The sequence below is a fragment of the Fundulus heteroclitus genome, chromosome 10 (assembly GCF_011125445.2).
Source record: "Fundulus heteroclitus isolate FHET01 chromosome 10, MU-UCD_Fhet_4.1, whole genome shotgun sequence".
NCBI lineage: Eukaryota > Metazoa > Chordata > Actinopteri > Cyprinodontiformes > Fundulidae > Fundulus > Fundulus heteroclitus.
Genome location: NC_046370.1, coordinates 23,712,050 through 23,730,856, shown reverse-complemented (window position 1 = coordinate 23,730,856; position 18,807 = coordinate 23,712,050). Strand labels below are relative to the sequence as shown.

General features: G+C 41.0%; 1 protein-coding gene across 1 annotated transcript in view; it reads left to right on the top strand.

The window, feature by feature from the left end:
• Positions 1–18,807, top strand: part of LOC105939594 (glutamate receptor, ionotropic, delta 1a) — a 332,951-nt gene that overhangs the window by 302,247 nt on the left and 11,897 nt on the right. Inside the window, exon 14 of the mRNA XM_036142376.1 lies at positions 11,545–11,785. Coding sequence (XP_035998269.1) covers positions 11,545–11,785 — 241 coding nt within the window. The remainder of the gene's footprint in view (positions 1–11,544; positions 11,786–18,807) is intronic.

The following is an 18,807-nucleotide window of genomic DNA, read 5'->3' as shown; positions in this document are numbered from 1 at the left end:
GATGTGAGCGAAGAGTCTCACTGAGCCGTCCGTCTCAGCAAATTACAACAGAGTTTTTAACGAGGAGCATTCTTGGCTGGAAGATGAAGCGGTGTCACACCGACTGATTTTTAAACCTGTGTGTTAAAAGATCAGGAGATAAGAAACACCTCCTGCAGGTTGTTCACTCGCTGTTAAATCAATAACGCCTTCGAAAGCTGAAGTCAATTAGGCTCACATGAAAGGAGCTCGCATTAAGCAGCGTCGTTGCGGAGAAAACAGGATTACTCATGGTGTGTGAATGTAAACAGGAATACATGTGCTAATTACTCACCTTGTGTCTGCGAGGCAGATGCCTGAGCAAATGCCGTAAAATCTAAGGAAGTTTGATGATCTTCCTCAGCTGAAGCGGTGGAGCTGCGGAATAAAGCCCTTCTCCCATCAAACACAAATTGATCCCTGTGAGATCTTTAAAAGAAATCATGTAGATTGGTTATAATCTCCGCATGATTACATCATGAATTAACAGTGAATTTCCTTACATCTCAAAACTTTCTCATCCGTCTGGTATTGATTTTCTGTGGTTTGTTTCATCTTCTTAGTTTTTGACTTGTTAAAACAATAATCCACCTGCTGTCTTTCTTTAATAAAGGGAGCATAGGATGGTTACGTTTAAACAGGGTTTGAAGATATCTTTGAATAGAGAAAGATTTTTAATTATTGTTTGTTACCTTTAGTTCAGAACAAGATATATCACAGCTGCAAGCAGCGTTGGGAAGCCCTCACACTTTAGCGTCACTCCGGCTTGTGTTGCGACCGCGGACAATCTGCAATTGCTCCTTCATCGAGCCTGGCAGTACCTTAAGTAAGCCATGGTATCATGTTCAGACAGCCTCAGCTCAGGTCTGATGAGAAATCTTAGAAAGTCTGCTTAAATGCGATTTTCCTGATGGTCACTTCCTGTTTGGTGGTGAGGAATTAAGAAAGACTTCCTATAGTATCTTGAAAGGTGAATTAAGAAATTTTGAAGTCTATGAGTCAAAAGCTGTAGGAAGAGTTTGCCCTGAGGAGTGTGTAGGACAGCAAAATGGCACCCTTGATCCCAAATGGACGACTTCCTGTGGGGTCAGGACCATGGCTTCGTGACCAAATTTTTGTGGGTGTTGAGACACTAGGTATGCGTACCAAATTTCATGATTCATGGTTAAAGTATAGCTTGGGGACTGATTGTCTTAATATCTTTTACAGCTCAGATTAATATCCTTCATGTTCAATTTGGTGCAGATATACTGATATATGAGGAAATTAGAGCCCAACGTGTGGCCACAGTGTTATATTAGATTTCGCCACGTTACCATAGTAACGTCATCCCTCAAAAAGTCAGTTTATGAAACCAAGTGAGACCAACACGTTATCTCCTAACACAATTTCGAGTGGATTGGTTCAATAAGGTCAGAGAGGGTCTTGTTCATGTAAAAAAAAAAAAAAGCGAGAAAATGGCAAAATTCTGACCATAGGTCCAAAAGACTGAGAATGATTACAAACATGTAGAAGAACCGGCATAGAATATTGGCAATCGGCTACCCTGAAAAAGCCGAGGACCCTGTAGCAGTCGACCTTTAGTAAAACCGTTGCTGTTGTGATTGCTAACTTGAAGCATGCATGAAGGAAGCTTTGTGGTTCAAAAAACACAGTTTGCTTGGCAATACCGGAGAAAACACCAAAGAGAGAAAGGTGTTTCTCCTTCTTGAAGTTTTCCTTTCATGCGTGACTTGTTGGCGCCATTCTGGAAGTTCCTCGGAACTTCACTCAGAAGTGCATGAGGCTCATCACAGAGCTATGGCGATACCATGCAAGGAAAAAAAAGTATTTATTTGTCTGCCAGTTAAAGAATTCAGTTACCAACCAATTTCCAATAACAAGTAATTTTTGGTGGAATTTTCTATGCACCTGCTTTTTGATTTGGTCCTCGGAATAAAAAGCTGCAGGGCTCAAAGTCTCTACTGCCTTGAAAGCTACTGATGTGCATATAGAAAGGTTGCGGGAAAGGCGGCTATTATTCAGCAGCTCCCAGTTGGAAGCTCTAGCAGTTATTTGATGTTTGCTGCACTAAGGCAGAGACCCCTTAATACATTAACCATGGCACGTCCCGTGTCATTTTGTATAGGATGAAAAACACACAAACACTAAAAGTGGAGTCTTGGTGTTAATAGAGATGTTAACACAAAGCATTAGCACTAGCACCACTTTGATGCACAGGGAAATCTCCTCTCCGTGGCGTGCTTGCACCTCATAATGCCATAGGCATCTCCACACAACAAGTGTAATTTCCACATCCTCCACTTCTGCCTACTCCCACCCTCGCTCCTCTCCTCCTGGCTCAAACACCCTAGCTCCGTGTCCTCCTCTTTCATCCTCCGAGGTCAGGCACACACGAAGTGATAATCCCATTTCTTTTTGAGATCATCCTTTCTGTATGCGACGAGCAGCTGACCTGAGGGGACGATGACTCAGCAGCGGCAGCGAGAGATAAAGCCTCTGAAATGCAGAAACACTTACACATTCAGAAGGGTGACAGATTGGGCTGAGGAAGGCGCCGGGCATTTGCTTCTTTTTAGCAACTCTCTGAGGCCCTGTGCACATGACAACAATTGATTAGAAACTGGACTATTGCGGCGTTTCTTTTAACAAAACAAATGACATGGTACACATCGCACTAGTGGAAGCGCTAAAAACTGTGTAACATCCCTGCCGCGCCACTAGTATGCGGTATAGTCTCTAAAACTCAACAACATGCGTTGGGCACAAACCTTCCCTGCTTTAAAGTTGCAGTAGGCATAGACATTATATACGTAGACGTGTCATTGGGCGGGTTCTGCCTATGCTGTGATGCGTCAGAGCGTCCGCCATGTTAAATGTGGCAAATCTGCAGTTACTCAGTCACTTAAACAGTGTCAGCGGGACTTAAATCTCTGAATATACTTTGTATTCGTAGTATTTTTGTTTTTGTAATATTACAAGTTTATTTTCGTATCCCTTTAGCTTCATTCTCCTGAATTTATTCTCCAAAAGAATAAAAATATTTAAAACAATCTAATCTGGCACTATTACTCCAGGAGTGAAATAATTCTGCAAACTGACTGTTCGAAATGTCCCCCCTTAATTCTCATAATATGACGTTTTTCTCATAACATCATAACATTATCACTTTTGTGTTTTTTTTTTGTTTTTTTTTTACTTTATTGACCTAGGACTTTTTTTTCTCATATTATTAATTTTACCTATTTAATACTCCCCCAAAAAGTCTGTTCCTAAAGGTTCACATGTGACACGGTTTTATGAAATAATGAAGACCACAATGTTTAGATTTAACAAATTGATCCTTATATTCATAACACATACATACACACATATATATATATATATACATACATATATATATATATATATATATATATATAGCCTGTGTTGCCACTCTGCAGCTTTAGTGTGTCCAGTTTTGCAACATGGTGCAGCCTTAGTTTATAGAAGGCAGATACAAGTAGTGAAATCAGCCAGAATACATTTCCATGCAGCACAGGAATGAGGAATGTTTTCAAATTCACGTTCACAATAACAGAACTCAACTTTTTTCTGCCACATACAATATGGCGGCAACGTTGACTTGCGAACCTGCACCCTATGACGCGTCTACGTATATGATGTCTGTGGCAGTAGGTTTTCTGGGCAGGTGCAACTCCAGAAATCGGGAGTTTTCCTGTGACAGCAAGTTGTTTCCCCGCCATTTCTCGGCACAGCTGCAGCCCACCGGCAATCTTGAGCTTGAATGACGTTAGCACTTTGGGGGGGGAAGGGGTGTGACCAGTGATCACAACAGTGATTGACACTGCCAACGCTCAATCAGAGTCACATTCCTCCTGGCTCTGATTGGTTGTCTCTGACCGGGAGGTACTGCGAAATGGCAGTAGGATCTCTTGGAGGAGCCAGAGGAGCACCCCCCCCCCCCCCCACCCCCATAGATTCTACATTCTACTGTCAGGAAATGAAAAAAATGCATTTATATAAACATTACCTACTGCAGCTTTAAAAAGGCAGCACCACTAAACAAACGTTCAAACCTTTCAAATGTTTACACAGACACACAGACTGGTTTTTGAAATGCTGGGAATGTTTTATCCTTTTTCTACTGATTGCAGTCATGCCACACATGTGCCAGGGCTTGCCCATAGATTCCGTTTTTCCTGTGTACGTCACAACGGATACAGGGGAAGGTTGCTGAACCCGTCAAGTCTGGAACCGATATTCAAATCGTGCCATTGTCAGAGAAAATGCACGCCACTGTGGTGTACACAAAAAGTAGTAAACTCAAACAAACTTTTCCATTTCTCCAAAAAACGCCGTGTGCACAGAGGAGCAAAAAGACAATAATAGGGCATCCTCTGTGTTTGCAATAACTCTGCTGAAATGATTGCCGAGGTGACGTTATGGCCCGCAAGCAGGCAATGGCTACCCGAGTAAATATGACACCAGATACTGTGGCACATGCAGTATCAGCTCAGTGAAGATTGTTGCTTCAGTTCTTTATATATGTATTTTTAGATCATTGGAAGTGAAAGTTCAAATTAAAATCTGCAACCCTCTCACACGTACGTTTCACTGATATCCCTTCAACCTATTGCCATATCACACTTGGTTCCTCCCACACAAGAAAAGCTATCAGAGCATCTTTAATGAGCACAATCAGCGCAGCTCCTGCAGCGCAGGCACAAAACTAAGAGCGACTGCTTCCAAGAAGTTTGGAAAGTTCCCTGCTGTCTGAGAAAAACAAAATAATTCTGCAAACACGGGACTCCACAGAGGTTGGGCCTTTGTTTAGTGCTTAATGATGCTAATGTTCAGATGAAAAACGAAGCATACAGATTAATCATTCTGTCTCTAGTCAGATAAGGTTTAACAATTCGAGCAGTGTCAGCCACTCCAGGGGCCGTTATTTTGTTTTTCCATTTCTGAGCTCTGCTTACTTCCTAAACAGAATTGGATCCTGAGGATTTCAAGTGACAACTTTAGAACCTCGATGCATTGGTCTTCCATCTCTTCTATCTGAGACCAGGTTGCAGGTGCAATAACTATGACAACAGCAGATAACCTCAGACTTCCCTCTACTAACTTCACCCTTCCTCCAGTTTATCTGGGGGGCCACATACTGTACATAGTGTTGAAAAAATAGAATGCCCCTTTTTCCACATTTTCAGACCACAGCCACAATCTTCAGTCTATTTTATTTGGTAATTTAAAAAAATATTTCTCTTTTTATTAATGAAAATCTGAAAAGTGTGCTTTGCATTTGTATTCACCCCGCTGAATCAATACATTTCAGAACCACCTTTTAGTACATTTGCAGGCGCAAGTCTTTTGGGATGTGTCTCTGCCAGTTTTGGACATCTACAGACTGCATGTTTGCCCATTCTTTGGAAAATAGCTCAAAGTCTGTCAGATTGGTAGGAGATAATCATATTTTAGGCTTTGCTTCTGCGTCTTAGTTGGTTTTAGGTCTTGACTTTGACTTTAAAACATGAGAATATGTTGATCAAATCATTCAATTGTAGCTCTGCATGTATAGTCCTGTTAGAAAGTAAAAATCCTCCCCTCACCAGTCTCAAGTCTTTTGGAGTCTCTGCCTTGTTTTCTTAAAGGATTGTCTTGTATTTACCTCCGACCAGTTTCCGTGTACTGGGTTAAGAAAAGTGTGGTTATAACATGATGTCATTGCCAACGTGTTACCCTGTGGGTGCTTTGTTTTCGACAAGAATGTTGCGCTACACAGCGTTTTGCATGTACGCCAATTTATTCAGTTTACCTGACCAGAGCAACTCCTTCGAATGTTTGCTATGTCCCCTACATGGCAAGCAAGACTTTCTTAAACTGTGGCTTTCTTCTTGCAACCCTTCCATAAAGCCAGACTTGTACAGTGAGGTATACAAGTAACACTTGTACAAAGTTTAGCCTACCTGAGCTGGGGATTGCTGAGGCTCCTCCAGACTTACCGTGGGCCAAGGAGAACAATGCTGTTCTTCTCAACCATGTTTGTTAATGTAGATGGGCAGGCTTGTTAGTTTTGCAGTTGTGCAATTGTGCTCTTTCTATTTTATGATCATCAGATCATAGATTGCAATTGAATAAGATAACATTACAATATAAAGTGCAGCAGTACTAAGAATGTAACAATGCAGGAGAAAAAACGTTTTTTGTAAAAAAAAAAAAAGTGTGCAGAAGGATGTTGTTCAATGTTAGCAGTGCAAAAAGATAATGGTGCAAAGATGCAGTAAACGCCCAGATGTGTACTTTCAAATTTAACTGGATTATAAGAGTTCAGCAATGTTGACATTGCAAAAAAAAAAAAAAATATGCAAAATGGCCATAAAGTTCAGTTCTGTGCATGTGTGATGCAGAGTCTAGTTTAGAGTTCAACAGTTCAACAGTCTGATGGCAACGGGGAAAAAGCTGTTGCAGAACCTGGTGGACCTGCAGCGGATGCTGCGGAACCTCTTCCCAGAGGGCAGCAGGGAGAACAGTCCATGGTGAGGGTGTGAGGGGTCACTGATGATGTTACGGGCTTGGGACACGCAGCGCTGGGATGAAATGTCCTTAATGGAGGGCGAGGAGCCCCGATGATCCTCTCTGCTCTCCTCACCACTCTCCTCACCACTTTCCTCACCTTCTTCCAGTCGGAGGAACGTGAGGCACACCACACAGAGAGACAGCTGGTCAGAATGCTCTCTATGGTGCTTCTGTAGAAGGTCGTGAGGATGGCCGGGGGCAGGTGGGCTCTCCTGATCCTCCCAAGGAAGTACAAGCACTTCTGTGCCCTCTTGACCAGTTACGTGGTGTTCACAGACCAGGTGAGGCTGTCTGTGACGTGCATCAACTAATGTTCTCTAACAAATCTCGGAGGCCTTCTAGAGAACTTGGATTTAAACTGAGGTTTATCAACACAAAGGTGGACTTCAAGTAGTTTGTTTTCCTTGATGTTTATCAGTTTAAAAGGGTGAACACAAATGCATTCCAGCCTTTTCAGATTTTCAGTTGTAAAATGTTTTAAAAAACACGTCTATTCCTTCTTGGTTTGTCAAACAAAGTGCCAGCAAAATACATTTCAGTTTCTTTTGTTTATTTAATTTCAGACCATCCCCCATAGCAAAGTTATATTTATGTATTCCTCAGTGTAAATAAGTACACCATTTTACATTTGGCTGGAATCATGTGACGTAAATGCACATTTAGAAGTTTTGTACCACAAAAACACAAATGCATCACCTTAATTAGTGAATAGGTCTGAAAAAGGGGTATGAAGAAGTAGAACTTTTAAAATCATGACTCGTGTGGTTATAATGTGACACAGTGTGGAGAATTGCCATGCATGTTGATTACAGAATTAGAAAGAAAAGGAAAGCAAACATTTGAAAAATGTTTTTGCAGTTCAAATAGTAGCCATAAGCATGGCTGGGTGATTAATGTATTTGATGCATTTGTGGCATGTGGTGTATAAAATGACATCATGAGTACTCAAGTATATATTTCCATTGCAACCATTGCCAGCCTGCATCTAATCTGCTGGAACTTCAGTTTTTCTCACTGCCCTGAAAGCATTGCTCACCTCTCTCGCCTGATCATTTGGAATATTTCACCTGTGCAGTTTGTCTTCCAGGTGAGATGCAGGAAACTGGTGGCACTGATTACAAGATGAACACCTTGTTGAGAAAGAAAACCATTGTTGTTTTTTGCATTGTTAATGCAAAGTTGGCACAAAGTCAGCCTGAATAGGAGATTTCAGCTCATTGCCATAAAAGCAGATTTTAAACTGACAAAGCAATGAAGGAACTTCATTATCACAGCCTTCAACAGTCATTTTCTCATCCCTGTAAAACTGCTTCTATTTTGATCTTAGCTCCGCTGCTTGTTTTAGCCAATAATTGAGTCTTGTAGAAGCAATCAGATGAAGTTGTTTTGATACTGATTATCAAAGTTTTCTTTCATAAAGTACAGCATTTATTTTAAACTGTCTTCTAGTCTCATTCAGGGTGCATTTAGACCAGTCGCCATATGACATACAATATTAGAAATATAGATCATTAAAGTTTTTGGTCAGATGTTACTCAATGTCTTTAAACCTAAGACAAAAGCTTGCCTTTCCCTATCAAAATGTGCCACACATTTAAAAGGCTGCACCTTTAGGTACTGATCCCTGATGTTTTGGTACTTAGCTCATATGTATTCATTATCGTATTTGTTATTGTACACATTGATGTAGTTCTTAATATTGTAATATTAATTTTAGGACATGTCACACAACTTTAAGATTGGCGCTGTGAAGACAAACAGTTAAATACTATTTTTAGAACAAGTAACTAATCAAGAAAATATAAACAGCAGTGCACCTACTGCAACTTGGTCAAGTGTGAGCCACCAAAATTGACAAAGGAATTAAAAAGATCAACTGCAAAATTCAGATTGTTGAATCTATTATAGAAATGATAGTAATCACATTTAGCTTTAAAGCTCACTTCCTTGACCTCCCTCCCCATCTGAATTCAAAACTTTTGATACTACACTAACTGTACTGACGTGCATAGAAAAATTAGTGGATTGGAAATTTCATTCCATTTTTTTTTTTTATTTCTCGCGATAAAGTTATATTGTTGGAGGCAATGTAAGCTCACTGAGATTTAAAGAAAAGTCTAACTGTGAAGCCACCTCTTTCAAAACATTTAAATTAGTCTCCATCCAGGTTCAGTCTGATGTAAAAGGTTTGCTGTGCTGATCTTAGAAAACTTTCTAGCTCTATTTCTCCTCTTTTGTGTTTCCTGTTCCGCTCCGTGTTGACCCTATGGAGTTGCTTCCCCCGTTTTCTTCCCTCTCCTCTTCAATTAAACAACTCGGTGTTTAATTTGTGCCACTCAGTGGATGCTGAGCTGCTCCTTATTTAATGAAGTTTCCACTCTGGGCCTGGCCCGGTTCAGCGGGCGTCCAACAGCCTGAGGTATCTTTTTCGGAGCAACGCTCAGGGACTTGCAGGGATAATGTGTCTGAGTGTAAAAATGAGGGCAGGGCTTTTGTTTGGCGTAGAAGCCATTATTTCCACATTTCCGACCATCGTGTTAATACCACGTCCTCATAATTGCTATGTTACCTCCATCACTGACTGTCTGTTTGATAATCCTGCCATTAGGAACCTTTGCAGACTTTGCAGCTTCTGCTGCTCATTTGTGCTGCTAAACTATTTCGTCCTCAGGGTGTTTTGAGGGACGACTGCGGATAAAAACCACTGTGTTGACCTTCACCGTGGTCACACTGAGCTGAGCAGATTAAACACATTAAATTAGGTCCTACTTTTTACTGTAGATAAATTTTACTTCAATGGTTCTGCCAGAACTGCCTGATTACCTCTGTAAGCCAGGAGTGAGGGTGACAGGCGCACTGGCTGTGAGTGGAGATCTTTATTGAACTTTCATTCTTCTTGATCCTCTGCTTTATCTCAAAAACATGTTGATGTTGAGAAACAGTGGTTTTAAATTTTGATCCACCACATTGTTCTCACATGACCAGATGAGCATCTTCTTAAACAGTATTAAAGCTATGGTCGGCAAGTTTTCCGGAAGTCACCCCGAAGTCGCTTTTTGAATAAATGCGCCTGTGCAAGATCGTCTTACCTCTTCCGGTCATTATGGGGACTGCATGAAAAAATTCTCCTAAATCCACTTTGGTGTTATTTCTTTCTTCCAAGGCCTTCCTCTTCTTCTCATAAACATGAACGCAGTTCAGTTCTTGTGACTCTCAGCCACGTTCAAAGTATACACAGTCAGTGAGAGCAGCGGAGTTACAATGAACTGCTAAAACCAAAGCCAACCGCTAACCTAGCCACCAAGCTAACCAGATACATAAACACTATAAGTGCACTGCAAGCAGAAATGAACGAGAACTGTGGACGCACATTGACGTTACGTAATGTGGTACAACCAAAAGATAAGACAATACCCAGTGGAACTTGAGGGACAGAGGAGAGTGAACAAAACTATGACAAATGCCTGCTCTTTGGTGCGAAGAGCAGTGATTGGCCAGAGTTTTGACAGGCCTGCAGCTCCCACAGAGACCAATTTTTTTGAACCTACTTTTTCTGAATCCATAATGTATTGACTACATTCAGGATGGAAGGACAATTTTACCCAGCATAATAAAGAGTGTTTCTCAACAGGATTACCAACTATACTAAACTAGCTTTAATCCAGAATGTTTTGAAAGAATGCAGCTGAACCATGTCAACCTAAACCATTTGTGTGTTGTTGTTGTTTTTTTTTTTTTTTTTTTTGTTTTAACTGAGCACAACTAGATTTGAGAACATTTAATAATGTCTTATATATAAATAAACTGCCTAGGAAAGTGAGACATTTTTCAGACAGATTTTGGCCCTGTTGTAAAGGGTCACTAAATATTTGCATCAATCTCAGAATCTGTCAGCTGTGTATTGCACTCTATGGTCAGCCTTTTACACAAACATCTGTCCTGTTATATTGTCTCTGGGTGGCTTGTTATTGATAAAATACCTACCATTTGGATTTAAACTGAAAAAAAAAAAAAAAAAATGTAGTTTTTTCAGTTAGAGCTTCAGATAATTTTGCTAACTGACTGAACAGAAACATTTGTGAATTAAGTTTTTTTGAAAGGGTTGATCATTTTTTCTAATAAAAATACAGAAATATGGCCTTAAAAGAGTATATTAAAGGAGATATAAGTAATAATCGATACCTTGCGGCTCAAATCACTACAACAGCTTTCCAATCCCAATATAATATGCTGTTTTTACACAGTGTGTTGCTGTTGTGAATTTTTACTCACATGATAGGTATATGATGTTCTATTCTGTTATATTTCTGGTCCGCTTCTCTTACTGGCTTCCATGTCAGCAGGCTGCTGCTCTTTTGCCAAAATAAAATACCAAATGCTGTGCTGTGTGTTTGAAACCCTGGAAACTCTCATATGATTGGCTCAGGAACCAGGAAGTAAACATGGGCTACACACTGCGCCGAAGGAGTTCCGGATCGTACCTTTAGGTTTATAAGGAGAAAAAACGTGACTAAGACATGTTGATGAAGAGGACTGATTGTTTATAGGGAATGTTACTTCCATCCCAGGTGACAAATGAGAATGATTTAGGTTGATTTTACTGTAAATATCTTACTTATTGCTCCTTTAAATGCCTGCTTATAAGTGGCTATTTTCAAAATGACACCCTAATGTGTGTGTGGATTATTTGGGTTGCTGTAAATTTCATGGCAATTGGCTGGTCAGAAAGATATTTAAAGAAAATTAAAGCAACATTGTGTCCAATACTTGTTTAATTGTATATATGCTGTAGAATGGAACACTGCAAATGAATTGCCCATTGGAACTGTGAACCATAGAGTTGTAAAGTTATTAACCTTTAGAATAGTACTTTATCCTTAAAGCAGGCTCACTTTATTGCCCAAAAAACAAAGAAGTCAACTTAACGTCCTTGTGACTCTCCTTCAGGATCTTGGAGCTACAGGAGAAAGGCGACCTGGACATCATGAAGCAGAAGTGGTGGCCTCGTACCGGCCGCTGCGACCTGAGCAGCCACGCCAGCGCCCATCCCGATGGCCGCTCCCTTAAGCTGCACAGCTTCGCTGGTATCTTCTGCATCCTGGCCGCCGGCCTCCTGCTGGCTTGCCTGGTGGCTGGCTTGGAAGCGTGGTGGAACAGCAACCGCTGCCGGCAGGAACAGCCCAAAGAGGTGACCGAACACAGGGCGCGGCGGACGGGCCAGAGGGGGGAAGACACTGCCACACTCTACTTTAAGGATCCAGCCGCAGACGCGAGCCCCGACTTAGTGGAGCTCCAGTACACCCAGCTGTAGAGGAGAGATTTAGAATAGTCGTGCTAGCGGGGGAAGGCTGGGGGGGCGGGGACAGTGTGAGGCGAGAGTAGATAGACATGCTCTGTGCCTCATTAGCCCAGGCCACTAATTGAAATCAAATTTGGTCTCTTATGATTTATCCTGCTTCATTTCTTTTGTTTTCTTTTATCCGTCCATCACTCCCCTCTCACCTTGTCCTAAACAAGGAATTCAACTATTTTTTTATAGCTCCAACACTCTAAACCCCAAGAAGGACACAGCATATTCCACCCAGCCATTACCTTTACCAATTCGCCCATAAAACAACTTATCGGAGCTTCCCTTCATTAGCTCAGCACGTCAGGTTCTGCCTTCCAACACATCCTGCATGTTTCCCAGCAAACCTTCACTCTCACCATAAAGCACAGCGTGCACCACAGGCTTTAATGATCAATCCCCACAGCGATGCCTTTCTAACCATTTAAGAGCTGCAGTTGAATTATTGTTACAAACTCATTTTCTGTAGTGAAGCTTTGGTAATTTCCCCAACCCAAGAGTTCTGAAACGAGGCAATAATTAGCAGGAGAATGAGCGATTGCTCAAGCTGGCAGGGCTAACGGTGTCAAACACTGAAACCTTTTTAACACTTATGGACATTTTCAATTTCCCTGAGATGTCTGGAGACAAAAGCAGTCATAAAACCGTTTCCATTAGCAGTTACGCCATCAAATAGTGTCTAAATATTTGTTCTTATTGCAGAAACTCATCTAAATAGGTGTCTGATGAATAATAAATGGATCGCCCTTATGGTTATATTTTCACAGGTTGTCAAAAACGCCTAATGAGCATCAACTTTAGTGTGAAATAATTAGAACAAACACCTAGATGGCCCTTGGGTTTAAGAAACACTGGCTGCTTGAGGAAATAAGAAAGAAGTTGGGGTTGAGAGCTCAACGTAGCGTTGTAAGTCCAAAGCAAGCTAACAAGAAAGCCAGCGTGGTGAGCTAAGTATAAGGGAAACGTGAAACATTTGGATGAATTGATCGGAATAAATTCGTGATGGTGACCCAACTCTTGTTGAAAGTCTTTCTGCCACTTGGCAGTGAGCACATAAGTATTAGTCTACTTTGATAAACGTGTGTTTCCAGACTTAAGCCCTATTTGCACGGCATAAGCATCAGCTAAGGAGCCCATGTAAAAAATATTTATGTGCCGCATTCACACGGGATAACCGAAACCTGAGATTTTGCTGAAATACATGGACATTTCACGGATATGGTGTTAACAATTTTAACTTTGGGTTGGTATGCACACTTTACCAATCAACTTGAGGAGTGACGTGAACCGAGTGCGTGAGTTGACGTAAAAACTGCTTTGCAGGCTACGCCCACAGCTCGGCGCCGTGTTACTGCCAGCGGTGGCCAACTGTAAGACAGAAGGCCACAAACAGAAGAGAATGATTCCTGCCGCACAGTGCAATGCGTGATGTGATCCACCGTTTGCATCTGATATTCTGCTCTTTGCCTTTTCTTCTTTTTTTTTCTTTTTTTCTGTTTTTTTTGCAACATGTTATGGGCCGATAAGGGTTTGGCTGGCCAGGGACCCAAAAGGTTTCCTTGCCTCCATTCTTCACCAAAGGCAAATGAAAATGTGCCCAGGAAACAAACAAACAAACACAAATTGCCTAATCTCATATCAGATCCTGGCCATTTCTGTTCAAATTACAGAGATACCTATTCATATTGGATTCACATTATCACAGGAGCCCGATGTTCAGCAAAATATAGTAGGAATTTTTACTTTAGAAAATTACTGACATGGCCGATCCGCACGGGATTAACAACACAGACTATCTCAATTACAAACCATATGTGGTCCCTAGGTAAAACTACTCTCATCAGAATAGGACTTTATCTAACAGTCCTATTTAAATTAGTGCTCAAGTTATTGTAAGGTTGTGTGATGATCTATAGGAGCTACTCCTAGAAACCAGCACAGCCAAACGTGAGGGGTGTACACGCGTTAAAGAGAGCTTACTCACTCAGTGTGCAATCGGAAGTCCAGAAAGGTTCCTCTTTAAAGATATTTAGCATTGTAGTGCCGTCTTAATCTGTTTTATGTCAGAACCCCACTGGTCCTTCCTTTCAGCTTTGGAGCCTTTTATGCTTGAATGACCTTTAGGTCACACACAAAATACCAGTTACTGCACTGCCACTGAGTGAAAAAGCAGCTGCAGCTCTGATCAACTATGGATCTAAACTATCTGATAAAATTACTGAAAAAACTGGCTGCTTAGTCAGGAAAAAGAATCAAAGCATCTGCCCTGGCTAGAGACTAGGATCAGTTTTGTAGCATATGTTATTTGTTCTGCTCTTTATGATGAAACAACCTTAGGTGCAGAGACAGCAAAGATACAAAATTCATACTCTGAATGCTCGCAACGCTGACACCCTTTAAACGAATTGCCAGGTTGACTACAAGAACTTTGGTACAAGGCCCAAAAGGAGTCAGAGCCAGCCTGAGCTCATTTCATTTGGTGTTGTGAAGCAGTTTTAATAGCATTCTGAAAACCGCCTTTCGTCTTAGGCAGTTTATTCTAGGCAATCTAAGAGTCTCTCAAATTACCATGCATGTGCACTCAAGTGTTTATCTAATATTACAAATATATCTGATGGAAACTTAAGCAGGATCATGACATTACAAACTCTGAACACCTCAGAAAACGATAGCTGTGTGACTGACTGCTCGGCTCATTACTACATCAGGTTTCCCACTCACTAGAGTCCCGTATCAATTTCTTTAACATTGAAATCTGTCTGTTCACTGGCTGGCTGTGTCTCGTCAGAGCTCAGTTCTCAACGAACGAGCAACAAATTCAATCAAGTTTAATTAGAAAGTAACGGGGCTTCTATCTTACACAAAAGATAGGGGGTGGGTATCATTTAACCATGCACTTGAATCCACTTGTAGGATCTGATTAAGTTCTGCAGTTTCATGTCGCCATAATAAAACACAGAGGCTAATTAAACACGTAATCAGCTTCAGTAAATGAATTTTCGTGGCACCAAACTGACAATGACGACCTGAAATTTAGCCGAGCGGCAGCAAGAGCAAAAAAAAAAGTAGACGTGTGTCTAACACGTTGGAATGACAGTCGGTTAATTGTTTCAGATAACTGATCCACTTACATAGAAACCCTAAACGAACACTGTGTGTTAAGCGTTCTGTTAATCTGACGACTGTATGCCTCGTTCATGGTTCACCGCTCAACCATTTAGACAATCCTGCTAAATCTGTAAAAGTCAAAGTTGTGTCGTATCATTGGAGGGGGCGGGGGTTACAGCTGTGGCATACATGCACAGAGGCACTGAGGTCATGAGATGTTTCAGGTCTTTCAACACCAGACTCCACCTATTTAGGTGACCCAGTCAGGGTTAATGAGGTTCTGACATGGCAAGAGCAGTGGACGTGTCAGCCCTTTCGACCCACAGCTATCTGGAGGCTCTTAAATAGGGGTGGGCAAAATAATCGTCATGACAATGCATCACGATTCTAATTTCCACGATCTACTGCATCGATTCTTGACGCCAAGTATCGATTATTAATATGAAAAAAAAAATAATAATAAAATTGCATGAATGGTTGTCGAATATCACCAAAAAACAAGTGGAATACAACTTAATTAGTTTAAAGGACCACTGAGGCCATGTAAAAGGCACTGATTATCTTTATTTTGTTATTTTAAGTTTTATAAATCCTAAGCACTTTTTGTCAGTGTGTCCACTCCAGTAATAGTAATATTTGTTTTCATGGCAATACCTCCAAAAGTCGTTTCAATAAATACAGCTATGTATGAATTCAGTTTCTTTCAGATATGTATCAATTGAAGACACTATCCAGATCATACACAGCCAGTCAGCCACTGGTAATGGCTGTATTTTTTTCTAACAGTGTTCAGTGAAAATATTGCAATGCATCGCGATACATAGCAATAATTCAAGTATCATGATGCATCGTGATAGAATCGGATCATGGCATGTGAATCGTGATTTGAATTGAATTGTGACTTCTTTGGTAATACCCACCCCTACTCTTAAAGCAGCTTCTATAAAGACTGGGTTTGTAAATGAACATACACCAGTGATGAGGTGACCAGCACAACAAAAAAAAAAAAAAAAAAATCAGGGATGAACCTTAGTGCATCATCCATACAAGGACGATGAGTAGATGCATCATTGTACGGCACGCATTCATGTTTCTGGAGACCTCCAATTAAAATCCAGTAATGAACTGGATCGGATTCTTTAGAAGACTCCAAAAAAACTTGAAGCGACAGCAAAGAGCTTCATCAAAACCTTTAACTGCGCTAACATGAAAAAGAGCCTCTGCGACTCCCTTTAGACAACACGGCGAACAAACTGGAAACGGCAAAATCCAGAAAGATCCATTCTCTGCTAATGACCCGAATTCTGATGTTTAAGAGCAACTTAAAAAGATTAGCAGAGCTTCTCTAGATGTTTCCCAGTTGCTGAGTCTGCAATGCTCCACTCTACTGCGGGTAAGAATCGACGGCGAAAACATCCCTCAGCAAGCTGCTCTATCGGCAATCGAACGGTGAGGCGACAAAAAATATTAGCCCAATCCTCAATTACTCGACCTAGTTAAAGAAATTAAAGTAAATTAATTACCGGCTAGAGTGGCTAATAATAATTAGAGCAAAGATTAACAAATGGTGGAGCCCGACTGAAGCTGACAATTAGAGCAGAAACCAGACAGAACAGCAGCGACCTACCCTGCTGACTATTTTATTTCCTAAGAAAATCGACCTGAAACACAAGCAGGGATGCTGCTTAATGCATTTGTATGGACATGAGCCTTGTTTACGCTGTAAACTCTTTTTGTATGTATGTCTACACTGAAAAGAGCTTTTTTCAGAATAAAATAATCATTTACTCGTCCGCCTTGGGAATATTTATGAGCATCAGCAACACAGTGACAAGCAAATGGGAGTCCAAGGATACACACTAAAGATATGCAATTCTAAGACATATTAAATCATTAATGTCTGAATCCAAGGTACATCCATAAAAGATGTCAACACATCTAAGTGGTGTCTACTGGTTTGCAACGGAGTAAAGTAACACTTTTAAATTATATATTTGTTTTCTAAATGGGCTCTGAATTTATACTTACTGGCTTTGCCCGAATTAATGCAATGAAAAAAGGTGTCTCATTGGGATTGAGCACGTTCTTTTGTTTACGATTTTAGTATTGTGACAACCGTGGCGCCAACTAAAAGCTTTTTACACTAAAAGTGATATACAGCATTACATAGATCATAGACAAGGTTGGTGTCAGAACCCAAGAATTGATTGCCTCCCAGTTGGCAGAACTATCCCTCCATGCTGAGCTACAGCTACCTGGGAAAACTTTTGCACAACTTCTCAAAGAAAATAAAACCCTAACTTTCTTGTCTTGGCTAAACGCTGAGTACAAACATAAACTATGCCCCACTGGATAGAAATCTCCCTGCTAATTTGCACCCGCCAACTCCGGTCCGGCGTCGGCTGAACAGATGTTGCTTTCTAGAGCATCGGTGCCGCTGTTAAGACCACAGCGTGAGGGGAATGTAAAAAAACAAACGAAAAAAAACCTGTTTATGAACTAACTTGTAAATAGCTGCTCCAGCTGTAAATCTAACAACATTTCTGTCTTCAGTATAAAGGAAAATCTGTCTTCTATTTCCTAATGTATCACCACAGCTCAGACACAAATTAAAGTCAAGAGGCTGGAGGCTTTAAAATGACAGCAATTCAACCGAGTGCTTTTCTGAGTAGATACAGCAGTTTTTTTTTTAACCCGCAAATGTCCATATTTTCTACTGCAGTAATGCCTCCAGGATGGGAGGGTGGGGGGCTGTCACTCAGAGCACCTAAACCATTTCTCTTTATTGCTTGAGTGTATGTTTTGACGATACACATTTTGAATTCAGGCAAAGCTTTGCATTTTCCCTCTCGCTTTTTAGCTCCACATCCAGAGCATACACATTTCTGATTCTTCGGCCACACACTGATTTATTCAACCTGTACTGTCCAGGTCCAGAGTGGCACGTTTGACCCAACCCATGACAATGCCTGGAGCCCACCCACATGTGCGGGTCAAATGGAAGATGATGTGTGGCACAGTGGTCATACTTATTGAAACGGCTGCCTTTTTTTTTCGGAAGACGGATCATTGGTATTCACTTTGGAACACAAAATACTGTGGAATTTGTGTATTTACTCTAACAGCCATGGTGTTTTTCACTGCTCACACTGGCGATCGAGAGGAAAAGTCGGACCCTAGTGGCTCCTGCTGCTGCTCCATGTTGGCATGATACAACATGCTCAGCTTGAACGTGAATCCACAGATGCTATTTCCCTTTTCCCTAGATCACTTGATCGCCTGTGTATCGAGTTGGTAACTTCCGGTCAGGTATTTTTTTTCTCCTACATATTCATGCCACTCCCTACATCTTTAAAGTACCAGGGAGATGACCTGAAGAAATGGTCTGTGATTACATATACCAGCATATTATCCGACTCTGTAACTGTAGTCAGATAATACAATTTAGTTTGGTTATAGCTGCATCAGGAGTTGGGTAAGGTCTTTTATCCTCTCTGGGCTTTGTTTTGCAAGTTAAAACAGTACACCGACTGGGCTTTCAGTGGTCACTTTAAATCTAGATTCTTGACCCAATGTCGTTTGGAATAATCTTCTGCTGGTAACCGATGGCAAATAATTTGCTTTTAACACGTACCACATAAGGACACTGGTTAAGCTATGTCTGATTAAAGGTGAAGTCCCAAACAGCACAAGTAGGGAGGATGAGCTTTGCCAATGTGTCAAAACAACTCTCAGTGCTGCGGCTGACCATAGCA